This window comes from Anomaloglossus baeobatrachus, chromosome 5 (assembly GCF_048569485.1).
Source record: "Anomaloglossus baeobatrachus isolate aAnoBae1 chromosome 5, aAnoBae1.hap1, whole genome shotgun sequence".
NCBI classification, from domain to species: domain Eukaryota; kingdom Metazoa; phylum Chordata; class Amphibia; order Anura; family Aromobatidae; genus Anomaloglossus; species Anomaloglossus baeobatrachus.
Window position 1 is genome coordinate 528,940,029 of NC_134357.1, and position 18,814 is coordinate 528,958,842.

Genomic DNA, 18,814 nt, shown 5'->3' on the forward strand with positions numbered 1-18,814 from the left:
TCTGTGATGTGTGTGTTTACTCTGCACGGCTTCCTCTTCCTGTAATGACATCACTTCCCTGCAAAACCGCAAGCAAGTGATGCACATTACCGGAGGTAAACCGCAAAATACCGCAGGGAATAACGCAGGAAAACGCAGTGAACCGCACAGAATTTGCTGCCTGCGTTATTCCCTGCGGGATTTCTTGATTAACATTGAGTCAATGGAGAGAAATCCCGCAGCGCTGTGCGGAAAAGAAGTGACATGCACTTGTTTTTGCTGCGGGAATCCCGCAGCAAAACATGCAGCTGTCAAATTCCGCCTAGTGCGCACAGGATTTTTTTTCTCCATAGGATTTGCTGGTGATTCACTGCAGAGATGTTATGAACATTTTCTGCAGCGAAACAGGCAGCAAATCCGCGGCAAAATCCGCGAAAAATCCGGTAAGTGCGCACATAGCCTTAACTGTAATGTTTGCTACTGAAGTGCAGACAGAAGTCGCTACAAGAGACATGGATCAAACATGTTCAGACAAGTTTAGACAAAACAAAATGCTGAATCATCCCTGATATGCAAAGATACAATTACACTCTACAACTAGGGAGAAGCACTGTGATTTTCTGTACTCTGTAATATTAGGTGACTTGCCTACTATTACTTTTATGTATGGGGTCAAATTGACCCCTTCAGTACTTATAGGTATGAATTGTAAAATCTGGGCCCCTGAAAAAGTTACAATTCATTTTTGTGTCCTAAAATATACACTACCATGAATAAATAAAAGTCACAAAAACTCAGAACTCATTTGATAAAATTTTAGAAATTATAGGAAAAAGAAATAGCAAAAGGGTCAAAATGACCCGTCCGGTAGTTCAGTGTTGTTGTCTGCTCATATCACAATCAAGTGCTCACTATTCAGCAGCTCCTCCACTCAAACTTGTCCTTTTACTTTGGGCACTATACAGGTGTAGTGTTGGATCTCTGTCCCAAACACAATTTCTTGTTAGAGATGGGTTTTTTTAATTATATCTCATATATTAATTAGTTTTATCTAAATGTGTAATATTTCTTTAAGAATCTTAGCTGAAAAAAAGTACTAGCTCTTGAGATAGTTTAGATTTATGAGAGCTGTTATCTGAGGTTCTGTCAGTTTGCATTTTCTGAGGCTGCAAACTGTGATGAACTTATCCTCTGCATCAAAGTTCATTGTTGGCCTTCCATTCCTGGGAAGGTCCTCATCAGAGCCAGTTTCATCATGGTAATTTATGGATTACAGAACTGCACTTGATGATACCTTAAATGTTTTAGCAATTTTATGGATTAATAGATCTGAATATCTTAAAGTAATGATGGATTGTTTCCTTACTTAATTGAGTGTTTTTACCATATTCTGGCTGAGAACAGATGATGAATATGGCTCAACACTGCATGGCATTGTACAACAATACTGCCTCTGGAAAATGCATCTATTGGTCACAAACACTTTCTGAAAGCTGGTGACTCCACAAATAAACTTCTGAAAACACATACCTGTTCATTGAAAGCCATACTGGGGATATCCCTTGATTAAGAGATTTGCTTGAGAGATTTCCAAGGGGGAATATAGCTGTTATGAGAGAAAAAGAGGAGGGAGTACCTTCAGTCTGACTCTACAAGGTTCAAATTCCAATAACGACAAGGAAAGACTTTGCAGGAACAGATGTGTCCAAACTTTTGACTTCTACTTTAAATTTTAGAAAATGTGAACTACTTATGCTATCAAAAACTCCATTCAGGATGTTTGTTAACCTTTTAGGGTATATGAACACGTCTGTTTCAGACAAGAAGTGATGTGACCATTCTTCATGCAGCTTCTGCTTAGAAGCCGCACAATAGTTTGTACACTGCATGTAAAAAAAAAGACATTGTAAAAAAACAACCAAAAAGTTGCTGCAAAAGGCACTTCATTAAAAAAATATTGGCGTTATTTTACTGAAGTGTCTTCTGCTTTAAAAAATGACAACAGCAGAAAAAAACATAAAGATATCCGTTTTGGAAATTTTTCCCCTTACTTAAGGTACCGTCACACATAACGAGATCGCTAGCGAGATCGCAGCTGAGTCACCGTTTGGTGACGCAGTAGCGATCCCGTTAGCGATCTCGTTATGTGTGACACCTACCAGCGATCAGGCCCCTGCTGTGAGGTCGCCGGTCGTTGCAGAATGGTCCAGGCCATTTTCTTCAAAGGCGATGTCCTGCTGGGCAGGACACATCGCTGTGTTTGACACTGTGTGACAGGGTCACAGTGACTGCTGAGATCGTTATACAGGTCGCTACTGCGATCTGTATTGTTCTGCATCGCTGGTAAGATCTCACTGTGTGACATCTCACCTGCGATCTCACAGCGACTTACCTGCGATCCCTATCAGGTTGCATCGTTTTCGGGATCGCAGGTAAGTCGTTATGTGTGAAGGTACCTTAAATCTATACTTAGTGACTATTTTGGCTCCTAAAAATTAGCATCCAGTGTGTCTGTTCTGTGGTTGTTTTCATTGTAAGGCTCAGAAGGAGAGGAACATGTGGCTATTGTATTTTCTAATACAATACTAATGTTATCTTTAAATGGGGATTAAGGAGTCCTTTCAGGATCAGCAACTTTTATTGCTGTACCATATCCTGTTATTTTGTTGCAAGCTCTATAGAATTCAGTGTTTCGTGCACCCTAGTGAAGTGTATGTAAATACAATTTGCATGTTCACTGCTCCCCCTTCCCACCTCTCAGTGCTGGCATCAGTGATAATAAGCCTGAACTGATTTTGCACTGCTGCCTTCACCCACACTCCCTCCCACCTCTCAGCAGTGAGTGAATGCACTGAGAGGTGGGAGGGGGGAGCAGTGGATATGCAAATTGTATTTACATACATTTGACTAGGGTGCAAGAAACGTTGAATATATTCCAAGCTTACAACAAGATAACAGGATAAGATATAAAAGTTAGGCTGGGGGTCACACAGCGACGCAGCAGCGATCACGACGGGCGACCTGACCTTATCAGGATCGCTGCTGCGTCGTTACATGGTCGCTGGTGAGCTGTCAAACAGGCAGATCTCACCAGCGACCAGTGACCAGCCCTCAGCTAGCAGTGACGCGTGAAAGCGATGCTGCGCTTGGTAACTAAGGTAAATATCGGGTAACCAAGAAAAGCACTTCTCTTGGTTACCCGATATTTACCTTAGTGACTAGCGTCCGCTGCTCTCACGCTGCCAGTGCCGGCTCCCTGTTCCCTGCACTCCTAGCCAGAGTTCACATCAGGTTCATTACCCGATGTGTAATCCGGCTAGGAGTGCAGGGAGCCAGCGCTAAACGGTGTGCTCTCATGCTGCCAGTGCCGGCTCCCTGCTCACGTAGCTGGAGTACACATCGGATAATTAACCCGATGTGTACTCTGGCTAGAAGTGCAGGGAACAGGGAGCCGGCACTGGCAGCGTGAGAGCGGCGGACGCTGGTAACGAAGGTAAATATCGGGTAACCAAGGAAAGGTCTTCCCTTGGTTACCCGATGTTTACCGTGGTTACAGCTTACCGCAGGCTGCCAGAAGCTGGCTCCTGCTCCCTGCTCGCTTCAGGTCGTCGCTCTCTCGCTGTCACACACAGCGATGTGTGCTTCACAGCGGGAGAGCAACGAGCAAAAAATGAAGCAGGACATTCAGCAACGACCGGCGACCTCACAGCAGGGGCCAGGTCGTTGCTGGATGTCACACACAGCGACAGCGATGGGACGTCGCTGCTACGTCACAGAAAATGGTGACGTAGCAGCGACGTCGTTGTCGTCGTCGCTGTGTGTGACACCACCATTACTGACCCTGAAAGGTCTCCTTAAGCCCTCTTTAAATATAATATTAGTATTTTACTAGAAAATCAAATGACAGATTCCCTTTAAGGTGGAAACCCTATTTTTTTCTGTTGGACCAATGCTTGACATTAGAGGGGTCTTGTGTTTTTTTGCAGGCTTAGAAGATTTTATTGCTATAAGTTTGAGCTATACCATTTTTTTAGTGGCTTATTATTTCAATATTTGGAAGGCAGAATGAACAAAGAGCTGAACATTATGCCCTACTGGTCCTTGCCCTACGGTTTATTGTTAGATTGTGAAATTATTTTTTTCCCCTCACCCATGACAGCACCACGTGAGAGAGGGATCCGCCCAGCGAGGGCAGGAAACCATTCTGAATAAAAGGGCGGTACGTCTCCCTTTCATCAGTTGGTGTCCTGTCCTTGATGGGAGACCTTGTTTCTGAACACGTAAGGTTCCATGGACTTTCAAACTAGCCTATGCCTTTTCTCCAATTGTCATGCTACCAACAGTTATACAGAAGATCAGGGAAGATCAGGCTAGGGTCCTTCTCATCGCCTCCTTCTGGCCCAAGAGGCCATGGTTCTCTCTCCTGAGGACAATGTCGGTCACGGATTTATGGGTTTTGCCAGACCTTTTAGTGCAGGGACCAGTATTCCACACACAGGAGAAGGGATTCAATTAAACAGCATGGAACTTGAGAGGTCACTGCTGATGCGCAAGGGGTTCTCCTCTGACCTGGTCTCTACATTGCTGAAGAGCCGGAAACCATTTACCACAAAAATCTATGGGAGAGTGTGGCAAAAGTTCTTTACATTTGCAAATATTCCCTTGGGTACGGAGGCTCCCATTCCATCCATTTTAGAATTTCTGCAGAAGGGGTTTGATCTAGGGCTGGCAGTAAACACTCTAAAGTTTCATGTTTCTGCCTTAGGGGCCCTATACAATTGTAACTTGGTAGCCAACCAGTGGCTTAAATGGTTTTATTAAAGCTTGCGATAGGAATAAACCAATAGTCATGCCTCGAGTTCCAGCGTGGGATCTTAATTTAGTTTTAGATTCCCTCACAAGTCATCCCTTTGAGTCCATTGCCGAGATCTCCCTAAAGTTACTAACATTAAAGACGATTTTACTAGTTGCCTTGTCGTCAACTCGTAGAGTTAGTGACTTACAAGCCTTATCGGTAGTTCATCCCTACACTCAGATACTAGATGATAGGGTCATGTTAGGCTGGATCAGGTCTGCTCTCCCAAAGGTCGCCTCTCGATTCCATAGGATGCAGGAAATAGTTCTGCCCTCCTTTTGCAGCCATCCCACGAATCCGGGGAAACGCAGATTTCACACGTTAGATGTTAGGAGGGCCCTACTGCAATACATCTCATTGACCCATAGTGAGAGGAAAACCCAATCCTTATTCATAGCCTTTCAAGGTAGTAGGAAAGGTCTTGTGGTATCGAAGGACACTATCTCTAGGTGGATTAGGGAGGCCATTGCTTTAGCATACTCATCTGGTGGTGCTGCCATCCCTGATGGCATAGGGGCCCATTCCACCAGAGCGGTGTCGACCTCCTGGGCTGAGAAGGCACAGGTATCTATTGACCAAATTTGCTGGGCCGCTACCTGGTCCTCACAATCTTTTTTTCCAACACTATCGGTTGGATCTATCTTCCTCGGCTGACCTCTCATTTGGTAGAAGGGTGCTTGAGGCGGTGGTCCTTCCCTAATAAGTTATTCTCTGAAAATCTCTCACGTGGTGCTGTCATGGGTGAGGGGCAAACACCAAGGTTACTTACCGGTAGCCGGTTTTTCCAGAACCCATGACAGCACCCATCTAATCCCTCCCTTTCTCACCCTTGTGCACTATTCTGGGTGTGCATGTGTGTTATAGTTGGCGACGGAGTTAAGTTCAAACGATTGTTGGAGGTCTTCTCATTCTTGCTAAACCAACTGATGAAGGGGAGAGGTACCATCCTTTTATTCAGAATGGTTTCCTGTCCTCGCTGGGCGCATGCCTCTCTCATGTGGTGCTGTCATGGGTCCTGGAACAACCAGCTACCGGTAAGTAACCTTGGTGTTTCTTATTGAACAGTTTAATTTTTCTACATCATTTACAATTTCTAAGGACAGTTTATATAACAGTGTTGTAAAAATATATTTTTTAGAATCTTAAAAAAATAATTGTTTTTATTCTTGGCAGAAGACTATACCAGGAAATCAGAGGGTCAGTTGACATCAGCAATTTTGAATTCAGATGACCGTGATATCACTCAGGATAGAAATGAAGTGTATGCTGCTAACCCAGGTGTGCCATCATCACTTCACACCAAAGATCCATCAGCTGATCCTGCTAAAAAGGTCCTATCTTCTGATTCAACACAGACTGTTAAGAAAAATAAACAACACAAAAGGAAAGTTAAAAAAGTAAATAAGTCTTTTTCACATTCACCATATGGAAAGAAAATATTTTCTTGTTCAGCTTGTGGGAAATATTTTAACCATAAATCAGATCTTGCTAAACATGAGAGAAGTCACAAAAGTGAGAAGTCATATTCATGTTCAGAATGTGGGGTATGTTTTAAAAATAAACTGCATCTGAAAAAACACCAGATCATTCACAAAGGGAAAAAGAGTGTTTCATGTTCAGAATGTGGGAAATGTTTTGCACATAAATCACATCTTGCTACACATCAGAGAATTCACACAAGGGAGAAGCCACATTCATGTCCAGAATGTGGAAAATGTTTTGAAAAGAAATCAAGTTCTATTACACATCAGAAAACTCACACAGGGGAAAAACCATTTTCATGTTCGGAGTGTGCTAAATGTTTTAATAATAAGAAAAGTCTTGTTCAACACCAGAGAACTCACACAGGGGAAAAGCCATATTCGTGTCCAGAATGTGAGCAATGTTTTACAATGTATGGCAGTCTTCGTAAACACCAGAAACTTCACACAGGGGAGATGTCTTATTCATGTTCGGAATGTGGTAAATGTTTTGCAGATAAAACACACTTTGTTACACATCAGAGAATTCACACAGGGGAGAAGCCATTTTCTTGTTCAGAATGTGAGAAAAGTTTTGTAGATAAACGACATCTTGTTACACATCAGTGGACTCACACAGGGGAGAAGCCATTTTCATGTTCAGAATGTGATAAATGTTTTGCTGATAGATCAAGTCGTCTTAAACATCTAAAAATTCACATAGGGGAGAAGCCATATTCATGTTCCGTATGTAAGAAATGTTTTGCAAAGAAATCACAACTTGATAAACATCATCAAACTCACACAGGTGAGAAACCTTTTTCATGTTCAGAATGTGGGAAGTGTTTTGCAAATAAATATCATCTTGCTTCACATCATAGAACTCACACAGGAGAGAAGCCATATTCATGTTCAGAATGTAGAAAATCTTTTACTCACAAATGGCGTCTTCTTGAACATCAAAAATCTCACACAGAGTAGAAGCCATTATCATCCCTAGAAGGTGAGAAATGTTTTACTTGAACATTATATTTTGTTGACCATCAAAAAACCTTCACACAAGGAGAAACCATATATTATATTGACAAATTGTACAAGAAAACATGTAACATCTAACAAAATATAGACATAAGTAAAACAGAAAGGGAAAGCAATTTAGAACTTGCATTAAAATTTAAAATACATTAAGATACTAATAGACGTCTGCTATCCAAAAAGCAAAAACAAGTAATATTTCATGTTTATTATAATAATCTGCACTTTAACCCTTTCACCACCCACCTTGTTTTCACTTTCCTGATCAGGTCAATCTTTTTCAATTCTAACCAGTGTCACTTTATTAGGAAATAACTTTGGAAAACTTCAATGGATCCCAGTGATTCTGAGATGGGTTTTTTTTGTTACATATTGTTCTTCATGTTAGTGTTAAATTTAGTAATATACTGTACATTTTGTGTTATTTATGAAAATAACTTGGCAAAAATGTTGCAAATTTTTAAATTTAATTTTTATGCCCTTTAAACTAGAGAGTTATCTAAAACAAAATAGTTAAGTAATATTTTCCACAAGTCTACCTTACATCAGCATCATTTTTTAATTGTATTTTTTTTTGTTAGGAAGTTAGACGGGTTACAAATTTATCAGCAATTTCCAATTTTTCCAATAAAATTTACAAAAACTTTTTTTAGGGACCACATCAATTCAAGTGACTTTGAGAGGCCTTTGTGACAGAATACACCCAAAAGTGACATCGTTCTAAAAAATACAGCCCTCAAACTGCTCAAAACCACATGCAAGAAGTTTATTAACCCTTTAAGTGCTTCACCGAATTTAAAGCAATGTTTGAAGGAAAAAAAATTAACTTTTTCCCACAAAAATGTTACTTTAGCCCCAAATTTTGCATTTTTATACGGGTAACAAAGAAAAAAATGCACCATACAATTTCCTGTGCATTTTTTCCGGAGTGTGCCAATACCCTATATGTGGTGAAAAACTACTGTTTAGGCGCACAGCAGGGCTCGGAAGGGAAGGAGTGCCATTTCGTTTGCAGATGCTATATCATTTTTGGAGAGTCCCTGGTGTGCCTAAACAGTGGAAACCCCCCTTCCCCTCCCTCACAAGTGACCAAATTTTGAAAACTAAACCCCTCAAGGAACTTTTATCTGTAGATGTGGTGAGCACCTTCATCCCAGAGGGACTTCACAGAATTCTATATTGTTGAGCCTTGAAAATAAAAAAAAACATATAATTTTTCCCACAGAAAAGTTACTTTAGCCCGAGGAGAAAATGCACCGTACAATTTATGAATTTTTTTCTGTGTACACTGATACCCCATATGTAGTGGAAAACCCTTGTTTGGATGCTCGACAGTACAGAAATATTAGGGCTACAGCAATGTCACATATGTTATACAGAAGACTAGCGTTATCATAGAATGTTAGAATTGGATGTGACCTCTAGGGTCATCGTGTCCAACTTTCTGCTCAATTGACGATTTACTAAACCATCTAAGATAGATGTTTGTCCGGCCTCTATTTGAAGACTCCCAATGAAGGAAAATGCACCACTAGTGATGGGCGAACCCCCCCAATGTTCGGGATCGGGAGCCTTGCCCGAACTTTTTGTAAAGTCTGTGTTCGGTGTTGGAGATAATGCGAACTTGCTTCTGAACCTCGAGCTTGGACTTTACAGTTATTTTCTAATCAAATATTTTTTTCTCTGTGTTGTTGTTTTATTTTACTGATAAAACAACAGACAATCTCAGACGCTGTCACAGAGTGGGCGTCTGTGATTGGATGCTGGAGTAACCTGAAAGCAGCCCATACATTCTAGCATCTATTTCGGCTCAGTACGCACGAGTTTGGGTCATGCACACTATGAAGCTGGGTGTACGCGTCCTGACTTCAAACTGAATTAGTGCGCATGACCCAAACTCCGGGGTCATGCACACTGAGCCGAAATCATTCGTCGGACACGATGGCGGTGGAGAGGTGATTGAGATCATCATCTGACGCTGCACATTCTTTAGCATATTAGCTCGTCCACATAGACGTACTAACAGGCTAATGGAGCCGATTAGCCAGGGGAGCTAACGCCCAGGGGACTAGTCCCCTTGCTCATTAACATACAGTAAAAGCGCTTTAGAAATGCTTTTTCTAAAGATCTCTTTATCTATGCTAGTGTATACAGGGACGGTTAGGCAGGAAATAGTAATATGCACCCAGAACTGCTCGTGGTTCTGGGTGGGTGCATATTGGACCTGACAGATTCCCTTTAAAGGATTTTTTCCAAGAAAAGATTTAATTGTAAAGTCAATTTTATTGAATAAATCCTAGAATGATAATAAGTTCCACAATTAGATGTGATTATAAAAAATATTCCTGTTCTGAGATTTTAGAAATGTGCTCCTGTTGTATACTGTGTAAAGGCTGTGTATGACCGTACAGGGACATGGTCTGATCATACCACATTCCCTGGGCCGGGGTGGAAGTAAAAGATTATGAAAACATTACAGCATGGGATCATAGTTGATTCTTTTTGTGAGGTAAAACATTTTCCTGCCTGTTTTTAAAAAATGTTTTACTTCAAAGAAACTATCCCGTTGTGATGTCTGTATTCTCTTTTTGGCATCCTCCCAGGACCAGAAGCTGTGGCATAATCAGACCGTGTCCTTCTACGGTCAGACACAGCCATTACATAGGTACAGTTGTGCTCAAAAGTTTACATACCCTGGCATATTTTTTGCTTTCTTGGCCTTCTTTCAGAGAATATGACTGATAACACAAAATCTTTTTTTCCACTCATGGTTAGTGGTTGGGTTAAGTCATTTATTGTCAAACTACTGTGTTTTCTATTTTTGAATCATAATGACAACCAAAAACATCCAAATGACCCTGATCAAAAATTCACATACCCTGGTGATATTGGCCTGATAACATGCACAGCAGTTGACACAAATGGGTTTGAATGGATGATAAAGGTAACGTCCTCACCTGTGACCTGTTTGCTTATAATTAGTGCATAAAAGCTGAGTGAGTTTCAGGGATCCAGACAGACTCTTGCATCTTTCATCCAGTCACTGACATTTCTGGATTGTGAGTCATGGGAAAATGGAAGGGATTCAAGAAGATATCCAAGGAATTGATAATGAAAGTCAACAGTGTTCAAACTGTGATTAACAAATGGAAATTCAGAGGCTCTGTGAAAACCAAACCACGATCAGGTAGACTAACAAACATTTTAGCCACAACTGCCAGGATATTAGTTTGGGATGCAAAGAAAAACCCAGAAATAATATCAGCTGAAATACAGGACTCACTGAAAACTAGCAGGGTGGCTGTGTCAAGATGCACAATAAGGCCAGAGTCACACTTGCATATGACTCGGCGAGTCTCGCAACGGGATCACCCGGGGCGGCCACACACTCTGAGGACCGGAGCTTTCAGCTGCATGTATTTCTATGCAGCTGACCCGCTCCTGTCTGAGAGTGTGGGGTTGTGTCGGGTGATGCCGATGCGAGACTCGCCGAGTCATATGCAAGTGTGACTCTGGCCTAAGGAGGCACTTGAAGGAAAATGAGCAAATGTAAACTTTTGAGCATAACTGTACACAGCAGGGTCACATATGATTATCTCAGCACAGGAACATTTTTTTTTTTTAAACAAATCCAATTATTTTTCTTCCAAGATCTTTTGATTAAAATAAATTTTGTTCTTCAACAATCACTTTAAATAAATTGTATGTCTTTTCGATCAGTGAGTCTCAAGCTCCGGGAACAAAGACCCACGTCTCGTACTAACACGCTGAAAGACCGAAGTCTCCAGCCCCAGAGCCCATATTCTCTCATTTTTGGCACTAGCATTATTTTTAGAATAAATCGCTTTCTCACAGTCTTGTAATGACTTTGCTAATCATATTTTGTAGGACTGTTTGTCTGAATCCATTTAAATGTTATAAAATAATGAGCAAAAAAACAATAAACTTTCTACAACAGTTTCACCACGTGTGTCCAGTGTCAGTTCTTCTTCATACCCTAATATAAAACCTAGGAGTCACCAACCAATCATGCAGAATATGATTTTACAATTTTAGATAGGGCTACTCTACACTGTCAGTGGAAAATGAGAATATAACCCTATCTCCATTTTTATCTGATGGGATCTGAAGGCTTACTGTATTCAGTCGGTTGGTCAGTACTTTTGTCAATATCTTGACATCACCTATCAAAAAAATAGGCCTATATGAATCTGGTAAAATGGCAACTTTCCCAGGTTTAGGCAAGATCACAACTACTTCCTCTTGCTTTGAGGCTGGCAAAAATCCCTAAAACAGATCGATTAATTGCTTCTCGACATTGCCAATTTCCATTTTTGCATTTTAGATTTTTTTCTGCCTTTTTTTCAAGAGCCATAAGTTTTGTTTTCCATGTACAAAGACGTGTTAAGGGCTTGATGCTTTGCTGGATGAGTTGTACATTTAAATAACAGCATTCATCTTACCACATAGTATGCTGAAAAAAATTCCAAGTGTGGTGAAATTGTGGAAAACACGCAATTCTGACATTGTTTTACAGAATACACTTTGTTACAAATTACCTAACATCATAAGTGTCCAGGTCAGTACAATATCAGTAGTACTAAATTTGTCACTTTTTGTTTTATACATTTTAGTAAAAAGGAAAAAGTAGTTGGTTAAAAAAAAAATAGTTTGTAACCATTTTCCAAGACACGTAGCATTTCCATTTTTCGGTTGCTGAAGTAGTGTGAGTGTTTGTTTTTGTGGGATTAGAGGATGTTTTATTGATTCCATTTTGGGATAGGTATGTCACTTTAATCATGACATACGGCATTTCCCCCTGTTATGGACATGATTATATGAAGATACCCAAAATACAGGACAAGATGGCGCTTGCACCCATTGCACAGAGAGACATTTAAAGACTGTCTGGATCTTTTCTTGTCAATTAAGCTTGGAAATCACCGAATGAAGAAACGTGTATTTTACTTCTCCTTTTCAGTGTATTAGAAAAAGTACAAAGTTAAAAAGTATTAGGAAATATGTCTCTTCTATTTCTTTACTTCCTTTGTCTGATGCTTAGAGCTGCTTGAAATTTATGATAAGGAATTGTGCTCTTTGGAAGGATTCCATATCTTTCAAAGAGATTATTTTAAAAACATTTAACTTCCTTAAATTAAACAGTCTTTTTCCTGCTTTGATCAGTTTTTATGATTATTGATCACTGTGTAGTTATTGTATGCATACATATATCAGACTCATAATTTGGATTACAGACAACTAAGACTGTTTGTGCATGATTTGATGTGCACCCCCAAATCAGCTGGCACCCAACAAAGCCTCTATTTCCCAAACAGACCACACGAGGGGAGATATTGCGCAACTCCACGAAAGGTAATAAAACTACTTATCTTGCCTTTTAAACCTCCTGTGTTTCCGAGTGGGAGAGGGGGTGTCCTCTGCCAGACTCGGACATTAGATGACGACAGATCTCTGACAAGTTCTAGCCTGAACCTGGTCATAATCTTAATTGTCTGTATTGAATGCTGTGGTTATATGGTTATATCAGTCTGCGGAGAGCACTGTCGTTTTTTTCTGGATTGCCGAACTGTTGCAGATTGTAACTGATCGGGAAAGGTTTTAATTGTTGATTGAATGTGGTGCAGTCATTTCTTTCAGGTTGAAACTTTAATGGGGTTGATGATTTTGGTTTCCTACCACTGCCTAACTAACAATTAATGCCCCAGTTGTAATGGTGGAGGTATTTTCTCAATACTCCTCGGTAAAGGGGAAAACAGGATTATTGATTGTAGTGATTGTGATTGCTTCACCTCCCTCTTATGAAGTGTCTGCAGTGCAAACAGGCTGTGGAATTTGCTATTACCCTGCACGAATGGTGCATCATGAGAGTACTTGAAAGGCCTTGGTATTCTTGTGATACTGGATATGTGTCCCATTCTGCAGCTTTTCCAGAAGTTAATTTGTTTAGATTGAACATTCATGCCGCTTTATCTGACCCTGTGGGATTGTGGTTGAGTGAAGTTGAGTCCAGACATCTCAAGAACCCAGTGGGTATTGCTGGGTTCTAGTGTAGAAAGAACCAGGGAAAGCCTGAGAGTTAAATTGAAATTGCAAAAAGAGAAGCATTGGCTTTGAGATTTGAAAACCTGTGAAATTGGTTCAAAATCAGTCAGCACCCAGCAAGTTTAGCGCAGAAGAGTTAGTAGGTAAGAAGCATGTTGAAAATATTAAAATTCTCCTCAGGGTAGCCGGAATTGGTGCACCAGGGGGATATTAGATGAGAAGGAATGAAAAGATGTGATATTGAGTAATTCAGTAAGAGAAGCCTCCGACCGGATAAGAAGGTTTTAGAAGACGCTGATGCATGGTATAGAACGGCAAAGGAAGTTAAGAGTTTGAAATGGGTTGAAGTATGTAATTCTGAATCTGGTAAATATACAGTGTGTCCACCCATATCCTGTCCACCGCCATTAACTTGAGAACGGCGGCAGCTATAGGCAAAGAAGTGGTGTCTAGGTATAGTAAAGTAGCCATGTGCTACGCAATGAAACTATCTATAGCTCCACCTGGTGGAAAACAGCATTTTTATCTCGAAAACGGAACGAGATAGAGAAAAAAGTAAATTACAAAGTTACAGGGCATCATCAATTCAATACGAGTCGACACCTTGCATACAGAAATGCTATGATATGAAGCCCATGACCCCCCCCCCCAAAACATTGAATGCTGGTCACGCATGTGGCGCTCATTTAACTTTGATGCTCAAAGTAGCCACCGTCAGCCGCAATGCACATCTGGACTCTGGACAGCATACTGTATCTTGCTGCATGTTGTGCAATATGGTAGGTCACACGTTTGCACAAGCATCTGTGATACGTCGTCGTATGTCCTGCAATGTTGGTGGAGGTGTCGCATACACCTGCTGTTTGATGTGACCTCACAGAAAGAAGTCCAATGGGGTCAGGTGAGCGTGGAGGTCACTCCATGCAGCCACCATACCCAGTGACTTGTAGCAAGTTCTCCATGAGGTATCGCTTCACGTCCGCATTCTTGTGAGTTTTACACGTTCTAATCATAGCATTTCTGTATGCAAGGTGTCAATTTGTATTGAATTGATGATGCCCTACAACTTTGTAATTCACTTTCTTTCTCTATCTCGTTCTGTTATCGAAATAAAAATGCTAACTCCATTGTTTTCCACCAGGTGGTGCTATAGGTTGTTTCATTGCGTAGCGCATGGCTACTTTACTATACCTAGACACCACTTCCATGCCTATAGCTGCCGCCGTTCTCAAGTTAATGGCGGTGGACAGGATATGGGTGGACACACTGTATGTAAAGTGCACCATCTGAGAAAATTGCGGTGTAAAAAGTTGACACTCCTAGACCCATATGCAAGCATCACCCTCCCTCCTATTACCCATCTCCAGAGGGTTGGACTTGTGTAGTATACCTGACACACAAAATGCAGATTGGCATGAGACATGTACAATCTGTAGAGCACCGCGCCCATGTAAACCAACTTCCCTATTTCCAGTCCTGAATATAGATGGCACTCCTTTGTCACCTCCTCCTCGCATTCCCCTTTGGCAGCCATTTTAACTTAGTCAACACCTAATTCCCCAATGTATTTTGTTATTTTCACAGCTCAATATTATAAAATTCCGTGAAGCCCGGGGGTCAAGGTTCTCACCAAACATCTACATAAATTCCTTGAGGGGTCTAGTTTCCAAAATGGGGTCACTTGTGGGAGGTTTCTGCTGTTTAGGTACACTAGGGGCCCTACAATTGTAACATGGTACCCGAAATCTTTTGCAGCCAAATTTGCTTTCCAAAATTGAAATATTGCTCCTTCTGTTCCGGACCCTCCCATTTGTCCAAACAGAGGTTTCTGACCACATGTGGGGTATCAGCGTGCTCATAAGAAACTGAGTAACAAATTTTGGGGTTCATTTTGTTGTGTTCTTTCTCCTAAAAATGAATAAATTGGGGCTAGAGAAACATTTTTAGGTAAAATATTTTTTTTTTTCATTCCACATCGCTTTAGTTCCTGTGAAGCACCTGAAGGGTTAATAAACTTCTTGGGTGTGATGTTGACTACTTTGAATGTGGTTTTTAGCAATCTGAGGGGTGCAATTCTTAGACTGGTGTCACTTTTGGGTATTTTCTGTCACCTAGGTTTCTCAAATGCACTTAAAAGGTAATATGGTCCCTAAAAAAAAGATTTTGTAAATTTTTGGGGAAAAATGGGAAATTGCTGATGAACATTGAACCCTTCTAACTTCCTAACCTCAAAAAATGTAGTTTGTTGTTTCAAAAATTGCACTGATGTAAAGTAGACAAGTGGGAAATGTTATTTATTAACTATTTTGTGTGACCTAACTCTCTGGTTTAAGGGCATAAAAATTAAAAGTTTGAAAATTATGAAATTTTCGTCAAAATTAGCGATTTTTTTTATTTTATTTTTTTTCACAAATAAAAGCAAAAAATATCATCCTAAATTTATAACTATCATGAAGTACAATATGTCACGAAAAAACATTCTCAGAATCACCGGGATCCGTGGAAGCGATCCAGAGTTATAACATCATAAAGTGACACTGGTCAGAATTGTAAATTTTGGCCTTTGCATTAAGTACAAAATCGTCTTCATCCAATTAATAGATGGAAATTACCTGGTGTGTTTATGTACATAAATATTGCTATATTATTTTTTTTTTATACCTTTCAGTCACTGTAGCACATAGTCACTTTTCATTGTTACAGATGGATAATAATTGAGGTGCAAGTTCATTGAATTTGTTACAGGCATTTGTTGTTCATTTTCTCCCCACTAGGTGGCAGTATTTACTCATTTCTCATTTTGAATGCTTGTATCAAATATTTGGGCTTAATTTTTTTGTACATGATGAACTGTCAGATATAACAATTTTTGAAAAACTCATATATTTTTTTTTACTCTGCACACTAGTTATATAATTATTATTGTTTGTGTGTGTGTGTGTGTGTGTGTGTGTGTGTATATGTACAGTATATATCAGTGGAACCTTGGTTTACGAGAACAAACCGTTCTGGGAGTGTGCTTGTAAACCAAGTTACTCGTCTAGCAAAGCAAAATTTCCCAATTTCCCATAGGAAATAATGCAAGCTCAGACAATTCGTTCCACAACTTGTTAAAGGGAACCTGTCATCAGAAATTTAGCTTGAAACCTAAAAGTTTCCCCCTCTGCAGCTCCTGGGCTGCATTCTAGCAAGGTTCCTGTACTTTTTGTGGCCCCTTTTAAACCAAATTAAATACTTTATAAACTTGTACCTTTTGCTATGTAAATTTTGTAAATCGTCCATGGGGGCGGGCTCTCTGCTGACCGTTGCTGTTCCTCCAGCACATTGACGCCGTCCCCCCACGCTCCATTTCATCCATCAGGACGCCGGCCACTGCGCCCGAGGTGCCGCCCACGCCAGGATCGCTGGTGACGTGTGTCACAAGCACGAGATTATGGGCGGCGCTGTGATTGCATCGCAAGTGCCCGCCCATAATCTCGTGGACGCGCTTTCCCCCACTGCCTCCAGCGTTCTGCGCAAGCGCTCGCCGGCCAAATGACCCGACGTCACCTCCTTCCCATCTTACCCTGCAGCAGGGCAAGATGGGAACGGGGTGACGTCGAGTCATCTGGCCAGCAAGCGCTTGCGCAGAACGCTGGAGGAAGAGGGGAAAGTGCGGTCACGAGGTTATGGGCGGCACTTGCTGATGACACTCACAGCGCCGCCCATAACCTCGTGCCTGCGCAAAACGTCACCAGCGGTCACACGTGCACACAGTGCACAGTCCCGCTACAGTCGCACAGCGCATGCGCGGGACCACGGGCGCCCAGGGGCGGCGTCCTGAGATATGAAATTCAGCATTGGGGGGCGGCGTAAATCTGCTGGAGGAACAGCAACGGTCAGCAGAGAGCCCGCCCCCATGGACGATTTACAAAATTTACATAGCAAAAGGTACAAGTTTATAAAGTATTTAATTTGGTTTAAAAGGGGCCACAAAAAGTACAGGAACCTTGCTAGAATGCAGCCCAGGAGCTGCAGAGGGGGAAACTTTTAGGTTTAAAGCAAAATTTCTGATGACAGGTTCCCTTTAAATGTCCCATCCTGGTCCCCTATTGTGCCATTCAACACATGCACAAACACACACGCACACACACAGTATGCTCACCTTACCTTCCGTTCCATCGACGGCCTCCCAGTTCTTGTAGTTCACCGGTACAGGATGTGTACCAGGTAACCATTGCTACCGATGCCAGAGCTTCCGCTGCCAGAGCGCTGTCGTGAATGGTATGAGCCGCTTGCCTCTGATTGGTCAGCGTGCTGCCTTTGAGAGGCGGCTGACAGCGGAAGTTCCTCCATCGGTGCCATGGTTACCAAATACACATCCTGTACCGGCGGACTACAAGAACCAGGAGGCCGGCGATGGAATGGAAGGTAAGGTGAGCATAATATGTGTGTGTGCGTGTTTGTGCGGACTGCAAGAGCGGGTCAGAGCGCGGTGAAAGTATTGAACCGGAAGTGTGTGCGGTGAGTATTTGCTCCTACAGCAAAACTTGCTCGCAAACATATACAAATTTACAGCAAGCTTTGCTCATATAGTGAAATACTCGCACACCAAGTTACTCGTAAACCGAGGTTTCACTGTATATGTATGTATACTGTATGTGTGTGTGTGTATGTATATATATATATATATATATATATATATATATATATATATATATATATATATATATATATATATTACAGATTGGTGCAGTGGGAAGCTCTACATCTATTATGGGATTCCGTTGTAGCATTTTGATGATTTTTTTTATTATAATAGATTTGTTCTCCCTTTTATGTATGTATTATAATATGGATTTGTAATAAATAATGTACATGAATATTTTGATATTTCTATAGTCCCAGTGTTTTCTTTTTGGTTTTCTAATTGGCAATGAGGACAATGCAGGGACCTGCATTGCATGATCTCCACCCTCCACCTCCTCCTCTGCAATAGGATATTGGCAAGCCGAATCCACATATCACTGCACCGTGTTACATAACACAACACTTAAGCAAGCCAGCGGCCCTACTCCTACAATACTCGTGAAAGTGAAAATTATTCCTTTTCTGGTGGATAGTGGTGCAGCCAGAAGTGTAATTAGGTTGGCTGGTACACCAGACCCAGACTGTCTTGCAGATGAAGTGGTTCCAGGTGTAGTATTTGATGGAACCACCCAGCATACCCCTATGATGGGCCCACTAAACCTCAGTCTATAACCTACCCACAATATGCTTTCACAGCTAGTGGTGTCTACAACCTGCCCAGTCAATCTATTGGGGACAGATCTACTCAGGAAATTACATACTCGTATCTCATTCAATTATGATGGTACTTGTCTTTTTAACAATCCTTTTGGACCAGGATGAGGTCTCACAAGTGTTTGATCGTTTTTTGTAT

At 41.2% G+C, this 18,814-nt stretch overlaps 1 protein-coding gene across 1 annotated transcript in view; it reads left to right on the plus strand.

The window, feature by feature from the left end:
- LOC142312157 (uncharacterized) overlaps window positions 1-9,921 on the plus strand; it is a 228,838-nt gene extending 218,917 nt beyond the window's left edge. Inside the window, exon 14 of the mRNA XM_075351059.1 lies at window positions 6,287-9,921. Within this exon, the coding sequence (XP_075207174.1) occupies window positions 6,287-7,275 (989 nt within the window). The 3' untranslated portion in view covers window positions 7,276-9,921. The remainder of the gene's footprint in view (window positions 1-6,286) is intronic.
- Window positions 9,922-18,814: the final 8,893 nt, after the last annotated feature.